The 17572-nt window shown below is 35.2% G+C and overlaps 1 protein-coding gene across 2 annotated transcripts in view; it reads right to left on the bottom strand.

Annotated features, from left to right (window-relative positions):
* LOC106462343 (protein FAM92A-like) overlaps positions 1-17572 on the bottom strand; it is a 34989-nt gene that overhangs the window by 10392 nt on the left and 7025 nt on the right. The window contains exons 1-4 of one of the 2 annotated variants that reach the window (XM_022389584.1): positions 14580-14617; positions 7790-8030; positions 7038-7106; positions 1230-1331 (exon numbers count right to left, since the gene is read on the bottom strand). In XM_022389584.1, coding sequence (XP_022245292.1) covers positions 1230-1331; positions 7038-7106; positions 7790-8030; positions 14580-14596 — 429 coding nt within the window. In that variant the 5' untranslated portion in view covers positions 14597-14617. Of the gene's footprint in view, positions 1-1229; positions 1332-7037; positions 7107-7789; positions 8031-14579; positions 14618-17572 lie in introns of those variants that run through there. The other variant, XM_022389582.1, reaches the window with a different exon arrangement.

The following is a 17572-nucleotide window of genomic DNA, read 5'->3' as shown; positions in this document are numbered from 1 at the left end:
CTTCCAAGACCACATTTAAGCAAACCAAAGATACAAAAGTTCATTGCAGATGCAATGGGGGATCTGACAGATGTGTGAACAAAAGAAACTACTGTTATTTCTTTTCTTTGGTCATATTTCTCATGAAAACAGTCACTGACTTGAAATATGGTTGGAAAAAATTTGTGAACTTTTGATTTGTAAGCCTTAGTCAACTTCACATCTTTATTTATTGTCTTGTTAATGCCAGAAAATATGTCCAGCTTCAACGGAATGACTTTTTGGGTTGGAGGGTTCTCTTTCTTAAATAAAGCCTTCAGTTTGCAAATTATGCCACTACTTCAAATAGGCATTGGGTAAGTTTTGGAGCCCACTGCTGTTCTAAGTGTTCTGTTGTGTAAGTTTATCCACTTCCATGACAAACACTGAAGGCGTACATCTTTGACACATTGTGTCCTTCAGCTCTACATCACTTAACAATCTTGATATATGACTGTCTTTCCTCAGAAAGGGCTATGATATAATTCTCCAGCCATAAGGTTATCCTGGTGGCATTGCACTGTTGAATGGTTAGAAACTGCTACAAATTGCCCAAGCACAACAGCAAATTGCTTTTCTAAATTAAGGTTAATCCTCTGTAATGAGTTGCATAACAAATATTTTTTGTACATTTTTCTCTAAAACTGCTTCTTTGGTATTACCAAACAACAGTAAACTTTTCTGAAAAACAGATCCTTACGTTCAGAAGTTGTTTTAGCAGATACTTCAGTTTATTGTTCAGTTATTTAAAATACAACAGTTACAGGGACAGAGAGAGAACTGTGAGATTTTTTTCACCACATACACAATAGACCTTTAGTTTTATGAACTTTGGTAAACTGCAAATGAGAACCTGTTTTCAATTATTTAATTCAATCACATTTTAGACAATGTTCCTATACATGAAAGTCTCATTTAAGATAAAACAAATATATATTTGTAAGGTTTAACAACACAATAGTGACATCACCAGTTAATAAGATTTTCATCAAAGAAATAATATTGAGAACATTACCACTATCTGTATTCACACAGAAATATAAAAATAATAGCATTTTTTATGATTTTGGCACATTTTTCAGCTGTATATCATTTTGATACACATTATCCACTTTTTTTATATCAAAAGCATAAGAATAATCAATTTATTTCGTTTCAGTTCACAACTTAATATTATTCATAAATAAAACTAAGTTTCAAGAAAAGGATACAACTTCATGCCAGTTGGTGGGCGAACGTCTTTGGATTTTCTCCAGCTGCTGTCTACGACTAATTTCTTTACTTTTTATAGACAAAGCAGACTTTATAGCATCCTGAAAATAACCAGCAAGCAATAAATGATTTATAGATGTTGTTACAGAATTTTGAAACAGTCCTTAGCCTTCACATAGTTATTAACACAAACATTTTGGGTACTAGCAGAAATGGTGCCCTATAGTTGACTGTTTGTACTAGTAATTACTAATCATAGTATTCATACCTCATTGAAAAAAAAATTTAGAAAAGGTGAACATTTTCTAAAAAAAAGGACTTTTTTCTGGGAAGTACTGCATGGGAAAAGCATTCAGATTGTACTATTTAGTCATACACAACTCATTGCATCAAAATGATTTAATGTACAGAGCTCAAAATTTTCATTAATTTTATTGATATAAACTGTAATGTTTTTATATATTAAAAGTAGCACCATTTATTCAAAAAATAATAATTTCTTTTACAAATTCCAGTTTCTCAGTACTACATTTAAAAATACAACTGAGGGAGGCAAACTCCACAAAGTAAAACATCCCAACCAAGCAAATCCCAGAAACAAAGAAATCAAGTTAACTGGGACACTGTGAAAGAAAAAAATCAAAGCCATAGTGGAGAATAGGTAGGTGAAATTTTTTCCAGTGAAGCTGTCAAGGTAACAAAGTAGAGCCTTTGAAAGATGGTGAACTGAGCAAGATGGAAATAACCAGACTGAGGGTGAAAGAGAGACAAAGAAGGAGATTCGCAAGCTGGAAGAAAAGAGTCAAGAGACTGAAGCTCAAGAAAAGATTAAGAATCACAATCATAAGCCACAAAATAAGAATCTCAAGGTCTGAGAAAGTGCTGCTGCTAGGGTTTGGTATAAAGTTGAGACAAAATGATATTGACATGATATTCAAAATCAGAAGGAGGCTATGCAGCAAGGTAGCCCAAATTCAGTACAATTGCTAGATAAATAGAAAGAATGCCACATACCAATGTAATCAAAGGAGCAAAGGATTAAGGTGGGGTTACCTGTTCCTTGTTAGGAAAGAAAAAACCATAAGCAAAAACAGATGGTAAGAATAGCTGAACAAACTCATTCAAAGATGATGTAGGCTCAATTTATGCAACAGAAGCAAAATGTCAGGAATCCTTGATCCAAGATTAAAATTAATCCAATTATGTTGTGCACAATGGTAGTAACACCAATGAATATCAGAATCCCTCCAGTCACCAGCGAAATTGTAGAAATCAACTCTTGTTGTGGAGCATCAAGACCTCAGAAGGTGTCAGGAACAAAGATTCATAGTTGAGCTGATACACAAAACCACAAACTATTTTTAGTAGGTTTGATATAATAATGAAAGTTATAATTTTCCTACACTGAAAAGGTATTTCTGATAGGTACATACCTCCTCTCACATACATTGCTATTCTCGTTCAATGTTGCCCTCTATATGCAAAACATTTTTTCACATGCCACAAGCCTTGCACTACTTCGTACCCCATGATCATTGCCATTCAACTGTGTCTCACATGTAAATTTTCATGCGACAACCCTCCACCAATAGAGAACAATACACCCTCCTGACGCATGTGACTCCCTCTATTTGATTCTACCAAACTATCACTTCAAGTTTAGGCAGAAAAGAAGCACCAATTTTCAGTGGGCAGGAAGGGTGGTAAGTGTGAGGAGAGGTAAGTATCGATTGGAAATATATTTTCAGTATAGGAAAATTATAACTTCCGATACGGTACATTACACATTACTTCCGCTCACATATATAGCTAGAATCCCACATTGAATAGGTGGAGGGACTGGAGCAAGGGATATAAATAAGCATCTTTTAAAAGAGTTTGATGAACACCCCAGAATTGTGATCCTCATAGTAGAGAATCATATGTGGGAGACCACAATACTTCTGCAACAGGTATATTCTGTGCCCACTGTGGAAAGAGGTGTTGCATACATGGACAGAAAAAGGGAGGATCACAACCAAAAAGGAGAGAAAAATGGTTGGAGTTGAATCTAAACCATAATATATATATCATAATCTCAATACCGTCAAAGAAAGACTGTAGAAGAAACATCTAGAGAGTAATGTGGAGGAAAGCTAAAATGGGTGTGCTCCAAGGTATATAATGGCTAGGGCACAATCAACCATACATAGCTAGTCAACTCCAGTGCAAAAACCAATCAGTATCGGGAATCTAACCTCCGATCTGTGGTAGGAGGAGAGTCCACACCATCTTCACCTCAAGTTTAGTTGAACGGAAGTATGTACTGTGTAAACCAATCTACGAAGTGGGAACATGTGTGCAAACCCACAACTAACCATACATCCAGGAACCCAACATCCGAATGACAGCAGTAAAAAATGTGCCCATGTGGCAGGTCACATCAAACTCAAACTCAATCAGACTGGCACCCACTGTACAACATCATCCTCAGGCCACAAAACTCCTTGAGGTGGAGCGCAACAGGGAGAAACCATTGCTTCCTTCAACATTATCCTCCAGATAGGATCACACAGAAATCAGAGCTCATTGCCACCCTCCAGGTCCCACCACACAGTAGTGGATGCCTTTGATTAAAAATATAACCACCTCACCCTCCGGATAGAACTGCACAGAATCTAGGCACAACATTAACCTCTGACACCCACCACACAGAGTTGGTGATCCTGAGGCAAATCGAGTGAGGATGAGGAAATACAAGCAACACATGTGTGAGGACATATGTTGATTGGTCCTGCTCTAAGTCCAAAACCAGTCACTGGGAACAGACATCCATGTGATGGTAGGATGAGGAATCCCAATCAAAGGGGTGAACTGCAATGTGACAGATCAACTCCAAAGCAACATCATCCTCTGGATAGGACTGCACAAAGGTTTAAGTACCACAGCAACCTCTGTGTCACACTGCACAGAACCGGATTGCCTCCATAAATTATAAACAACCTCACCTTCTGGATAGAACTTCACTAAAGCGATGCACAACATCAACCATCGGGACTCACCACACAGAAGTGGAGCATATTTATTAGTAGATATGTGCAATATCCTCCAGTACAAAATTGGAGTGCATCGCAAACTCCCGGGTCCCACCACATGGAAATGGATCACCTCAACCAATTATATGCAACTGCACCCTCCAGATAGAACCATAAAGAAGCTGGGCACAACATCAACCCCCAGCAGAGCCCACCATACAGAGATGGAGCACACAATTGTAGGACCACATGCCATCTACACCAGTGCTTCCCAAACGTTTACAGCTTGTGGCACAATTTTAATGTCCAAAACACAGTTTGGGGAGCACTAATCTACACCAGCAGAACACCACTGCCCTATTCTTTACCGATTGGATTTTTTAGTTTTTATATATTATTGTACGTTCACATTCATGAGGATACCTTTATGGTAATAGCTCTTATTTCTGAGGAAAGGTGCATAGTGCTTCTGAAATCGTCATTGTTCAGTCTACCCTATTAATTTCTTTACTCTTAATTTCCAAAGCTACCACTATGCAAGTTTATATTAAACTGTTTTTAATCAACATCTTTAGTTTCACCAAACATCCTACTACCTAATCTGATTAAGTGAAGATCATCTCTAGCCCACCTGTTACTCTAAGCATACCCTTGATAATCTTTCATTTAAGCCTTTGATCCTGCTAAGTAATTCATTACCAAATCTAGTCCAAGAGCACTCCCAAAAGGGCCACATGTCTGCTTCTATCCTTAAACCTCTCAAGGAGTTCTTTATACTTTTTAAGCAGCTCTTCTGACTTACAATTTCTAACTTAGTATACTTAATAAAAGAATCCCTCACTGTGTAAACCTCTTGAGCATCTCATTCCATATTGCAAGCAGACAAAGGTTCAAATCTATTAGACTGGTACTTGGATACTAACTGAACTTGAACAGTTCTTCTCTAATTCCACATTACCCTCATATTGATTTTGCATTAATTTTAATTGAGAGTACACTTGTTCCCATTCCCAGAAGTAAGATAATAGAAAAGGTTAAAAAATGAAGGAGCATTGACATAACTTGGTTTGGAACAGCTTTTATCTGTAACACTTCCGTAATCATGTTCATTAATGGAAAACTAGAAGAGTACTTTTAAGTCAGCATTATAGGATCAATTAACATAGCTGAGGGTGTATCAGAGTACACGAGTGAGTTGAAAAATAGTCAGCATCTTAACCTCAGATAATGTAGAGCAGGATCTACTGACAAAAGTAAGATTTGAGAAAGTTTAGCATAGAAGAAAAACAAATACTTAGTTGATAAGATCATGATTGGATAAATGAGAAATCAATGATTAAAGTTGCTGTCCATGTGTAATAAGGACAGTGTTGCATTTTAACTATCATGGAATCTTGTGGAAGATTCTCTGGGAAATTCCTTCCTATATTAAGAAATGTTGTTCATAAAGAACCAGTTTTAAACATTTGTAACTTCATTAGAAATTCAGCTTAAAAAAGCTGTCTCAAACCCAGCAAGTTAGTTAACTCCGGCCCACCTGTTGTCACCTACAGTTACCATTTTCTTTTCAACATGGACCAAAGTTAAATTCTACTGCAAGTAATCACTTTATTAGTTAAGAAAACCTAAAGTAAGAAGCAAAAGCATCGCTATGTACTTAAAAGGTTTAAGGCTCAGGCCAATAGGTGCATTTCATTATGATATCGATCATGATTTTCTATTCTGATTTTTCAAGACACCAACTGGGGAATCGGGGCACAGGCCCCATGTACCAGTGTCTAGCAATGCCTCTGGTATGAAGTTGTCCTTTGCTTATACTTGAAAATTATAAAATTATGGGAATAATGGGAAGTAGGTCATTTTATTTGAAATGTCAAGCTTATAAATGTTACATATCAAACTGTAATAAGGAATGGCATATAAAGTTTAATAAAATACAAATTTTTGTTTTTGTATCCTGGCTGTGTAAAATGAACAACAGTACATTCTCATTATTTTTAAACAATTCTATTTGCAAATGGTTCATTAGTCCACAATAAAACAACCTATCTCTACAGCCTTAACTTTTTCACTACTGCACACCCTTATACACCTTGTTTTTCTAACTATTACAAGAGTATCACTATTGGATTAAAGCTAAAATGTATTTTTGAAGTCAGTCAAAAGCAAGTAGAACAAACACTTGTATTTCCAAAACTTTAATAACAACTATATAGTCATCATTAACTTGAGGTAAAAAGTAAAACAAAAGTTACACACACAAAAAAACACTAATCAAAACAAACAAACACAAGTACTTTTGGTAAGGTTGTTGCAGTCAGATTCATGGTTAGTTGCAGCTTGTACAATCACTTAATTATTCATTAGTAAATAATTTTTATATATCTGTATATATGTAACTAAATACTATTTACCCATCCCCTGCTGGGTCAGTGGTAAATTTCCAAACTTACAATGCTAAAATCCAAGGTTTGATTACCAGTGGTGGAAATAGTGCATATAGCCCATTGTGTTGCTTTGCAATAAGAAAACCACCAACCACTACTTACTAACTAGCTTTCACTCTACTTTTCAGTTGCTAATTGCTGCCATCTTGGAAGTCATAAAAGGATTATTTTCTGTGTTAGTAGTAACCATAACAATGATTGAAAAATAACACTTTAATTCTGTTTCACATTGCAAAAAACACTATACAATGAAAAGATCACAGTCATTTTGTAGTGCCCATTATGTACAGGTAAAGATAGAACTGGAATGCAAAACAGTCTTAAGGCTTACTTTTTCTGCACTTACTCTAGCATGCTTACAAATTGTTCCATAAGCTGACAACTGTTCAACAACTCTGACTTCAAGACGACGAACCTACATGAATGTAACATCCAATTACTCAATGTTTTGAATCATTATGTATCTAACTTGACTATAGCATAAAATAAAAATACTTATTTGAATATCCCTCAGGTAATCAAAATATCCATAATTAGTTTACTGAAAATGCAAGTCATATGGTGAACACATTAATGTATTAAGTAGTGCCATTTGATAAAGGAAACAAAATATTTTATAGAGACCATAAAAAGTTGTATCAAATAAATCTCAAAATATTTGCCATAAGTAATTATGCTAAAATATGCATGAACAGTTAGAAACGTGTGAAAAGCATAACCATATTTTTTAATTTTGTGATAACATAATATACATATCTGCATGATTCAATGCTATAATTCACAAGAAAATGTTACAAAACTGAAAATAAGTTTAAATGTATTAAGTTAAACAATGCCACATTTTATACTTCACTGAAATTTAAACCTACAAACTCTTGAAGAACATTTAAAAAGGTTGATAAGAAGTCTAAAGCACAGTAAATAGAAATACTGTTAATAATAATATGAAAATTAAACCACTTATAAAATTATCATCTAAACAAAAGTTAACCATAAATAGAAACCTACATCTTTAAAGAAATTTAGTAACAGTGTCCAGAATGCTTATTTTATGAATTTGTAATACATGTTTAATCACACTATTCTTAGAAAACTTACTTCTGCCTCTCTATAATCTTGAATGCATGAGAGTTCATCTGCAAAACACATCAAACTGTTTCTCAGTGTCAGATTCAAGTTTTCACTCTCAGAAAACTTCAAAACACTTCTTGCTAAACAATCTCCATTGTCCCTGAGTCTTGCCACTTTTCTCACATAACTTGCAAATTGAGAACACAAGTCTGCCATATTCTTCTCCAACATGTTAATTCTTTCTTGAAAGAATCGACTTTGTCCATCACTAAAAATACTTAATACTATTAATTTCTAAATTACTGCCTATATACAAGTAATGACTTTCTTTTTGAAAGTTTTTGATGTATAATTAGAAGAATCAGTTGGTACATCAAATTTTGCTATATTTATGTTCCATACTTTATGAATGTGTTGCTACACTCATTTTAAAAACTTAAAATACATCTTAACTGCAACTGATAACCATATGACCTTTAGTAACACTCTCATGTTTTTAACAAACCTCAAAATACCCAGCTTTTAATTGTTATTATTTTCCTAGATCTTTTTCTCTATCTTGAACACAGGAAAACATCTAAAATCTTTAAATTCTTATTAATCATTCTAATGTCCAAACAATTCTGCATGGCAAAACCATAAAACCTCCATTAGTTCCTCATATAACGTTGTATTAGCTCCTGTTGGTGGGTTGTTGTTGTTTTTTATTTAGTAAAAAAAGAATGCAAAGTTCAGTCTGCTTAACAAAAAAGTGTTTATTTCTACCACAAGTTCTACCGATTCACCAAGCAATAGGCCTAACTTCACAAACAGCACTACTTACTCACTAATGTTTGTATCAAGTACTTTACTGTAATACAATCTCAAAATGTAAAATCTAATGTAAAAAACAACTGACAAACACCCTCACTCAATAATCAATTCAACAACTAATTCTACTCTATTCTAACTGGGATTTTTACACTGTTAAAATAATATTTCCAAACTCTTGAGAAAATTACAGACATCACAAGCCCATCAAATCTAAACTCTTTTTTTTTCTTTTTCTAACAACCAACAAATACTTCTAGATTAAAATATGACAAATATAACTCACAAACTGCACCCTATCTGGATCATGAAGTTACTTTGAATAATTTTTCAGCATAAAGAAAACAGTATCACATTCAACTTTAACTTCCATAATTATTAATTTAGTAACTCTTTCCAAGTAACAAAATTACTTTTTAAAAGCCCCCCAGTGGAACAGTATGTCTGTGGACTTACAATGCTAAAAACCCAGTTTCAATACCTGTGGTGGGTAGAGGACAGATAGCCCATCATGTAGCTTTGTGCTTAACTTCAAACAAATTTTTTAAAATGCATACATTACAATAATCAAGTCAAAAATTAAATGTTTGAAAAAGAGAACAATTAAAATTTTATTTAACAAAACAGAATTTGTTTTCTCTACTTTTTTACTGTTCCTAAACTGTCCAGTCACAAAATCTTTTTATGCTTTTTATTTCTGTGCTGTCTTTGGCACTGAGGTAGTCCTTTCTGGATAGGTGGTTGGGCAAATCCATTAGTGGTTGTATCTCTAGTGATACTATGGAAGTAGTCTCAACAGGTATCAGCAGTTTGATTTACTTCAGGTGAATTCTTCTCTGAAGCTCAAAGATAATTATATTTGATGACCTATGACTTGGAACACCTGACATCCTAGATTATGCTCTGTTACACTGTTGGTTGGTTTTATTCTTTATCTTGTGCCTACATTCTGTTATAACTAGAAGTTCAACCTCTGGAGTAATTGGTGTGTATTGCATATGGACTTCCTGCATTTTCATAGACTGTAATACTATTCAAAGCTAATGGAGCACCTGTTTCCACATGAAGTCTAATCCCGATATGCACTCTTCCTCCATGTCACTCAATTACCATCATGTTGCATAGCGAAGATTTCCACAATGAGAGTGACTTCTAACTATCCTTTTGCTGGAACTTTATGACTACTTGCTCTTTGCATCAATTCATCTTTTTACTTTATCTCTGAAGGCAATTTCCTACCTGTAGCAGATCAGGTCAATTAGTAGAACCAATGTCAATCAACATACTGCAAGGCTTCCCATCAGTAAACCCGTGGACTGGTTTCTTTAAGTAATGCATTCCTTATCACAGCTGGGCCAAATAGATTATTCTCATCTTCAGGGTATCACCTCCTTGGTTTATTATCAACATCTGACTCATCAAAATCTCCTACATAATGTTCATCTTTCTACACTTACAGCATTTTCATTTTCCTGTCATCCTCTGGGAACATTTTTTATTTCCTCATGTTCTCTGTCTGTAGTTTCTGGCAATGTGTCCTTTTAAGGTGTAAATGAAACACCTCCTGTCCTAGCTGGAGTTTACTTCTTCCATCCTGAGTAAACACCTGTCTAATTAAAGGCTTTTGTCTGTACTTCCTGGAAATATGTCCTTTTAAATTGTAACTGAAATACCTACTGCCTTGAGGTTTACTTCTTCTATTTTGTGTAATCATTTGTCTAATGAATCCTCCATTTTCTTCTGGACTTCCATCACAATGTGATGTTTCCATAATACTTGATCTGTGATCCTATAATTCCTGTATGGTGCTTTGTTGTTTTTCTGCAACTTAACTAAACAGCTTCCCATAAAGATATACATCCACTTTACTTTAGCCTGAATTTACATATCCTTGTCCACTATAACATCTACAAATTGGTCATGTGAACCCATCATTTCACTTGAAGCATTCAGATAAGACAACTGGACATTATATTTTTCCTATACTGAAAATGTATTTCCGATAAGTACTTCCCTTCGCTCACAAGATTAGCTTTTCCCATCATTTGTTTTCCTCTATATACAAAAATGTTATATAATGCATGCCACAAGCCTTCTGTACCCCACCTATTGTAATAAAAGATTCCAATGTGTCTCTTATCAAATCATCATGCCTCACCTCTCCACCAATAGGAGAGTAGTACTTCAAAGTTTAGCAGATGATGGAAGCACTAGAAGATTGTGTGGATAAAGGGCAGGAAGTGTGAGAAGAGGTATATCAAATTCAATCCAGAGGATCATACGCCATCTAAACCAGAAAAATAACACCGCCCTACTCTGAACTGAATGGTTACAGCCATCTTTGTGGCACCCATTCAGCAGGGTCCCTCCATGGTCAACCACCCCAGTGGCTTGGAACTGGTAAGTGGTAAGGACTTTCATACTCTAATTGAAGAAAAGGGGGCAGATAGTGCGATGGAGAGCCCAGAGGAACATTGACACCTGAGACAGTGCAATGGGTGATCACAAAACCCTATTTTGAAAACCAAACCACACCGAGTTATTCAATCGAGGCATGGTAAGGATAAGCAGCTATCCCCTTATGCTTTATCCATGCCATCAACGAGTAGTACAATCTAGGATGGGCATGCATATGAAACAAATATTGCGAGGTTATTCACCGACAAGTGATCTTGTAAAACACCCCTTCTCAAAGGTGAGCATGCTGAGCCATGGAAAAAGTGCATGATTCAACTTAGAGTTAAGGAATATCTGGTCAGGCACCACTCACCATAGCGTGGGATCCATAAGAATAGAAACGAAGCAAGGGCCCCTGAAAGGAAAGAAAAGTATTAATATACTTATCCAGTCAAAGTTGCACAGAAGTGTGAAAAACGACCACAGGTGGGGGTCAAACCCAACGAAGAAGAAACCATGATAGAAGAAGAGGAAAAGAAGATCTGAGGTGTAGTCCACTTGCCCCACTGAAGAATGTCTTCTAAGTGATGATGAAGATGAGAAGCCAGAGAAAGAAGGTGTCAAATGCAGGGAGAAAACACCTGGAACAAGATCCAGGAGGACACATAAAAGAAGAAAAAGCCAATCGAGACAAAGGTCAAACCCAATTGGTGGAGACAGAAGGCGCAAGCTCACAAATCAAGGATGGGCACCATGGAAGAAAGAAGTAGAAAGAAGAACCATTGATTGAAGCCATGTAGGCAAAGCAATACCAAAGAGTACATAGAGAACATAAAAGGCTATCAGGATCAGGCCAATGGTAAGGTGGGAAAAGAAAGGAAGGAAGAAGTCAGCAAAAGGGGAAGTACTTCCCGCACTGCACAAGTGTAAGGAAAGGACGGGAAGCAAAGGTAAAACAAAGTCATGAGAACGGGAATGGGATAATGCACCAGAAAATCAGAGAGTGCCCCCAAACAGGTGAAACAGACCACAACAACAGAATAACTAGAACTAGACAGTCTGCAAGAGATGAAGCTAAAGCAAATCAATCTGGCACCAAACTCATGCTGGCACCATCAACCCAATGGGAAGCAAAAGCACTGCATGAACCCTAATATCCAGGGAAAGGGATAAAACATACCTGAGAAATATAGCCAAAAATACCTAGCTGATTCTGCAGGCCAACAGAAGAAAACATGGCAAAATCTGGTGATGAAAAGGCCATCAAATCTTTACCTGAACGAACAAATTTGTATTTTTCATGAGGAAGTGATGCAACAGTAGAAGATGGTGTTTGACCCGTATAACAACTGATCACCCGGTGAACCAACTCAGACAAATACATCAATGGGTCACCCCCACTCGCAGCAATGCCAAAAAGTTCTCATGGTAATAGGGAAACCACGTAATTCATCATAAATTGGTTGATAGATAAATACGTCGTGCGAAAAAATTAAAGACTGGAAAGTAATTGAAAACAAATTCATCAGCTGTATAAGCAAACTAGTAGAAAACCATGTGGCTATAGTAAAACTGTTAAAGTTACAACAATGAAGAACATGAGTGCAAAATTCAAAACATCTGAACACTAGCACTGCCAAACGAGAAGTGATAGTTCAGTAGAGGCGTATAGAGGAAGTCACATGCATCACGTGATTGTACTCTCCTATTAGTGGAGATGTGATGCATGATGAGCTGCACAAGAGACACATTGGAATCTTTGATTACAATAGGGAGTGCAGAAGGCTTGTGGCATGCATTATAAAAAAAAGTTCACATATAGAGGGAAGCACAAAATGGGAAAAGCTAATCTTAATTTACAACTAACATGTGGTAGTTGTTATGGCTCTCTATTGGAAGGTTGCTTAATATTGTTAAAGCTGGTCCTTTTAAATGAGCAAGAAAAAGAATAGCTTGTTGTATACTAATACAATACTATACTATTGTATGCTAATACTATTGAGCAAAGGGAAGTTCTGTATTGGAAAAGTCTTTCCGCATATTCAACAAGTTCAGCTAACGTTTTTTCATTCCTTCTTCTTCTGCTGCTCCTAAACATTGCTTTAGACTCTTCCTTTTGATGTGACACTTTAAATCTATTTGATAATGCACGACTAATATGTGGTGGTTGTTATAGCTCTCTTTTGGAAGGTTGCTTAATATTGTTAAAGCTGGTCCTTTTAAATGAGCAAGAAGAGGAATACGACCATTCGCCTTGGGATTTATTTCAAACTGTGGCTGATATGCCACCCATTACACCTTTCCTTCATAGTATGTTGGCTTCTCAATTGGGTGACATTATTGAACTGATCTGCTACATTGTGTAAGTTGATACAATAGTGATACAGCTGAAGTAACTTAAGTCAGTCCTACAGCAATAAATAGCACACCCATAATGGTAACATGTGTAAATCAAATAGGTTCTCCTATTCTGTGTTTCATAGTTAATAATATATGAGGTTGGAATTCTTGAGCAGATGTGGACAGAAGTGTGGCTGGTTTGATCTATGCATTTGCTAATTCAGCTCCTAGGTGTTTTATTCTGACATTGACATCCTTTTTTACTCGTTGATGTCCTCCTACTTCCATTTATTCCACTGATGTCCTTCTATTCCTTTGATCTTGTTGTCATAATCCTTCTATATTTTATTGACATCCTTTTGTACTTCTTTGATTTTCCTGTTATAATCCTTCAGTACATTTTTCTATTTGTTTCCCAAATCTTACCTTTGATCAAATTTATCTTTGTTTGTAATTCTTCTGTAAATTTTAATTTCCTGTTCCTTTCTTCTTGATCTTCTTTCAACTTTATGCCTCTTTCTTCTAATTTGCTGTCTCTTTCCTCTATTTCAACATTTCCAGCAAATTTCCAATCTCACTTTTGAGCATAAGCCATCATCTTGAACTTAAGTTTTGATTTTATTTCAATTTTACCAAAATAATTTGACTCCTAATACCAATGTTGTAAAAACTCCTAGTGATGGGCAGGTTCTTTTAGATTATTTGGTATAAAGAATAATGCAAGGTCAACTTAATGAAAATTAAATTGTTCAACTTCTTTTACCACAAGCTCACCAAACAATAAGCCTAACCTCATAAATGATGCCTCACTAACTTGCAAACTTATCCCATTTTTCCAGAATTTCATTGAATCACACAAACTAAAAGTTTACAAAACTGAAGGAATAGACAAATCTAACCAAGTTTCAGTAATTCCCATTATACCACAGTCTTCCATTTCAGATAAAACTGAGAATTCATCCATTTTGATCCAAATACTCCTATCATTAGAATAACAGCAACTAAACTTATTCATAAATCTACCACGTTTTTCTTTAAATCTGACACTTATCTTTTAAACTATTATTTAACTTCACATGCTTTAAATCTCTTTCAAATCTCCTCTTTCCCTCGCTATCCTTTCAAATTTTATTCAAAATTTCTCAGGCTTCCTCACTATTATCCAAGATGAATTTAGACTGTCTTTATGAATCTATTTTGAGCTTCTCCATACATCTTATACCTATTCAGCTTAAGTGGAGCCCATCTCTAGCATATAATTCACCCTTACCTTGAAAAATTATACATCAGGTCCAAGCAGCCCAGCTGTTTTTCTAAGCATATCCTTGATAATTCTTCATTTCTGCTTTGCATACTATTAAATAATCCACTCCCACATCCAGCCCAATGGAGCACTCCAAAAAGAGTCACACATTATTTATTCCTAAACCTCTGAAGGAGTTCTTTGTACTTTTTAAGCAACTCTTTTGATCCAACATCATTCACTCCTACATTTTCTACAAAAAGTGAATGCCCTTGGTACCATCAATGAAACTGTCAAAACACTCTGGAATTTGTGGGTAATTTATCAAATAGTTTGCCATAAGCAAATTACTCCCTGGATGTTTTTTCTGGATTATCCTAAAATGAAACTTTTACTTGATAAATAACTGTTCATCTTCATCATTAAAAAAAAAAGGCAAAATGAAGAATTGTAGCTTCTTTCCAACATTTATAATAAAACCACCAACATGTGGAAATAAATAAACTGAAACATCACTTATGTTTAGTTATCTATGAGCTTGACATAATAATGTGCTGAAAATTAAAAATTTAAATCACTTTATTTTTCTTTTCATGCAAGCAATATATATATGTATATATACCTTGTCTGATTTGGTAGTATTGGTTTCTTACCGTATTTTAAGTGTTTCATTTTATGAAATGGATTATCCAACATTCATTATTGATATTTACATGTGTTTTATTCAATGGGGGAAATATTTTGTAATACACAAGGTTTGAAACTTTTTTTTTTTTACAAAAGTTGTTCAGAGAGCCGGATTAAGGGTCTACGAGGCCTGGAGTTGAATACTTCCAGTGGATCTACTCACACTTGTTCATAATACAAGCAAATAAAGTGGCCATTCAGGTTTTAGACCTACCAAGCTATCATCAAATTAATATTATTTCAGGAAATGGCAATAATTATTAATGACAAAGTTTGTTTGTTGTAAAACACAAATGGTATCGAAACCCCGTTTCTAGCATTGTAAGTCCGCAGGCATATTGCTGTGTCACTAGGGAGCTATTAACAACAACTAACCTGATAGTGATAAGTTTTTACAAAAGACAAATTAGAAATCAATTTGAAGTTTTCATCACAGTCAGGCGCAGATATCGAATTTTTTGAAAAGCGGAGTTCAGCCTTTAAAAGGGGTACAACATAAGATAAATAATATATTTGTGATTTTAAAATGTATATGTAAATCTGAAACGGAGGCAGGAGTGTATCAGAGAAAATTCGCTGGTTCGATCAACAGTCAACGTTGCAAATAAAGGTTTTCATAACATACTTGTTTTAAATTTCTGCTTCCTAATAAGTGCTTACTTCATTTTTTAGGTTTGTGCTTGGTGATTTTTAGGTATAAGATGCTGATAAATCTTCGAAGTAACATAATTCTTATGTATTAGGGCAATTGGATGTGTGCATAATGATAATTTCGAAACAACGTTCATTGGTATTTTGATATCAAGACATACAGTAGTGGCCCGACATGGCCTGGTGGTTTGGGCGCTCGACTCGCAATCTGGGGGTCGCGGGTTCGAATCACCAAACATTCTTTCAGCGGTGGGGGCGTTATATGGTTGTTAAAAGAGTTGCCCAAGAGTTGGCGGTTGGTGGTCTTCCCTCTAGTCTTTCACTAAATTAGGGACTGCAAGCGCTGATTGCCCTCGTGTAGCTTTGCGAGAAATTCAAACAAAACCAAAACAACCTGTAGGACATCCTGTGTGTTAATGTGTTATTAACAGAGTGGTAGTTTAGCAATTTTCCACTTTCTGTAGCTCAGGCTGTGGTACTCCAAACTATCACATATTTTCAGTGAATGTGTTCTACTGGATTCTTACTTCACGTACCAAATTTCAAAACAATCCATTGAGATATAAAATTTCCACTTTTGTTCGAAGTTTTCCTTTTAGTTTTCTTTGCACCGAAAATTTATATGATAGAAAAACATATCTAACTTTTATTGATTTTTTTTTTTCAAATTTAGTACATTTATAGATCTTTACAACCTATAATTATATGTCAAATTTGGTCTAAAATATAAGCCATATGTGCAAAATTATTCAACAAAAACCGCTCAATTTTGAACAAAATGTTTGCGCACGCCTACTCAAAAAGTCACGTTAGCTATTAGTCTAAACTATTTACTACAGCTTCATCTAAGAATAAAAGTTTTAGGTTTTTTTTTCATTTGGATTAAAGCCGGCTGATTTAGAACAGCAAAACTATAGGATGAAAAAACGTGCAAATACATAAGTATTGGTTAGGCCAAACAAACTAGATTAGCAGTTTCTAGCTCAAGTTTTCAAAAGAATCATACAGGTGGACTGTTATTATTCATTGCAAATTTTTAAGCACAAATTAGTTAAATTTTATGAAGTTTTCCTACTCAAAGAGCGTTTAGTATCATGTGATATTAATGTTTGTTTAAAGTTAAGCACAAAGCTACACAATGGGCTATCTGTTCTCTGACCACTACGGGTATCGAAACCCGGTTTCTAGCGTTGTAAATTCAGAGACATGCCGCTGTGCCACTGGGAGACAATATTAATGTAAGCAATTAACGTAAATAATTATGCTTAATACGGCTGTACCCTGTGCATATGGGTGATGACAAGAAACTGTTAATCTAGTTTCCATGGTGTTACTATAAAGGAAGATATCAACACTGTTTTAGAAAGGAAAACTACCACTATATATTTTAAAGAATCTGGTTGGCTCTGTAAAGTATAGGTTTGTTCCGAATAAAAGGGTTGCGATCCTAGAGCTAATGTTGGTTACTATCATGTGTCACTTTCTTACTTGCTGTGGTTTGTTGGTGTGTATTGACAAAAAGTCATGATATCTAATCAAAAACACCTTAAGTGTGAAATAAAAAAAGGTACAGCCAAAAAAAGGATTCAGCATGTAGCTTAATTAAATGAATGAAATCAAAATTGGCGGCCTGGTTAACTAATAAATGAATATTTGCTGTAAAATTCTTATCAATGCTATAA

This window comes from Limulus polyphemus, unplaced genomic scaffold (genome assembly GCF_000517525.1).
Source record: "Limulus polyphemus unplaced genomic scaffold, Limulus_polyphemus-2.1.2 Scaffold1147, whole genome shotgun sequence".
In the NCBI taxonomy this organism is placed as follows: Eukaryota; Metazoa; Arthropoda; class Merostomata; order Xiphosura; family Limulidae; genus Limulus; species Limulus polyphemus.
The sequence above is the reverse complement of the archived record's forward strand: the minus strand, read 5'-3'. Positions and strand labels throughout refer to the sequence as shown.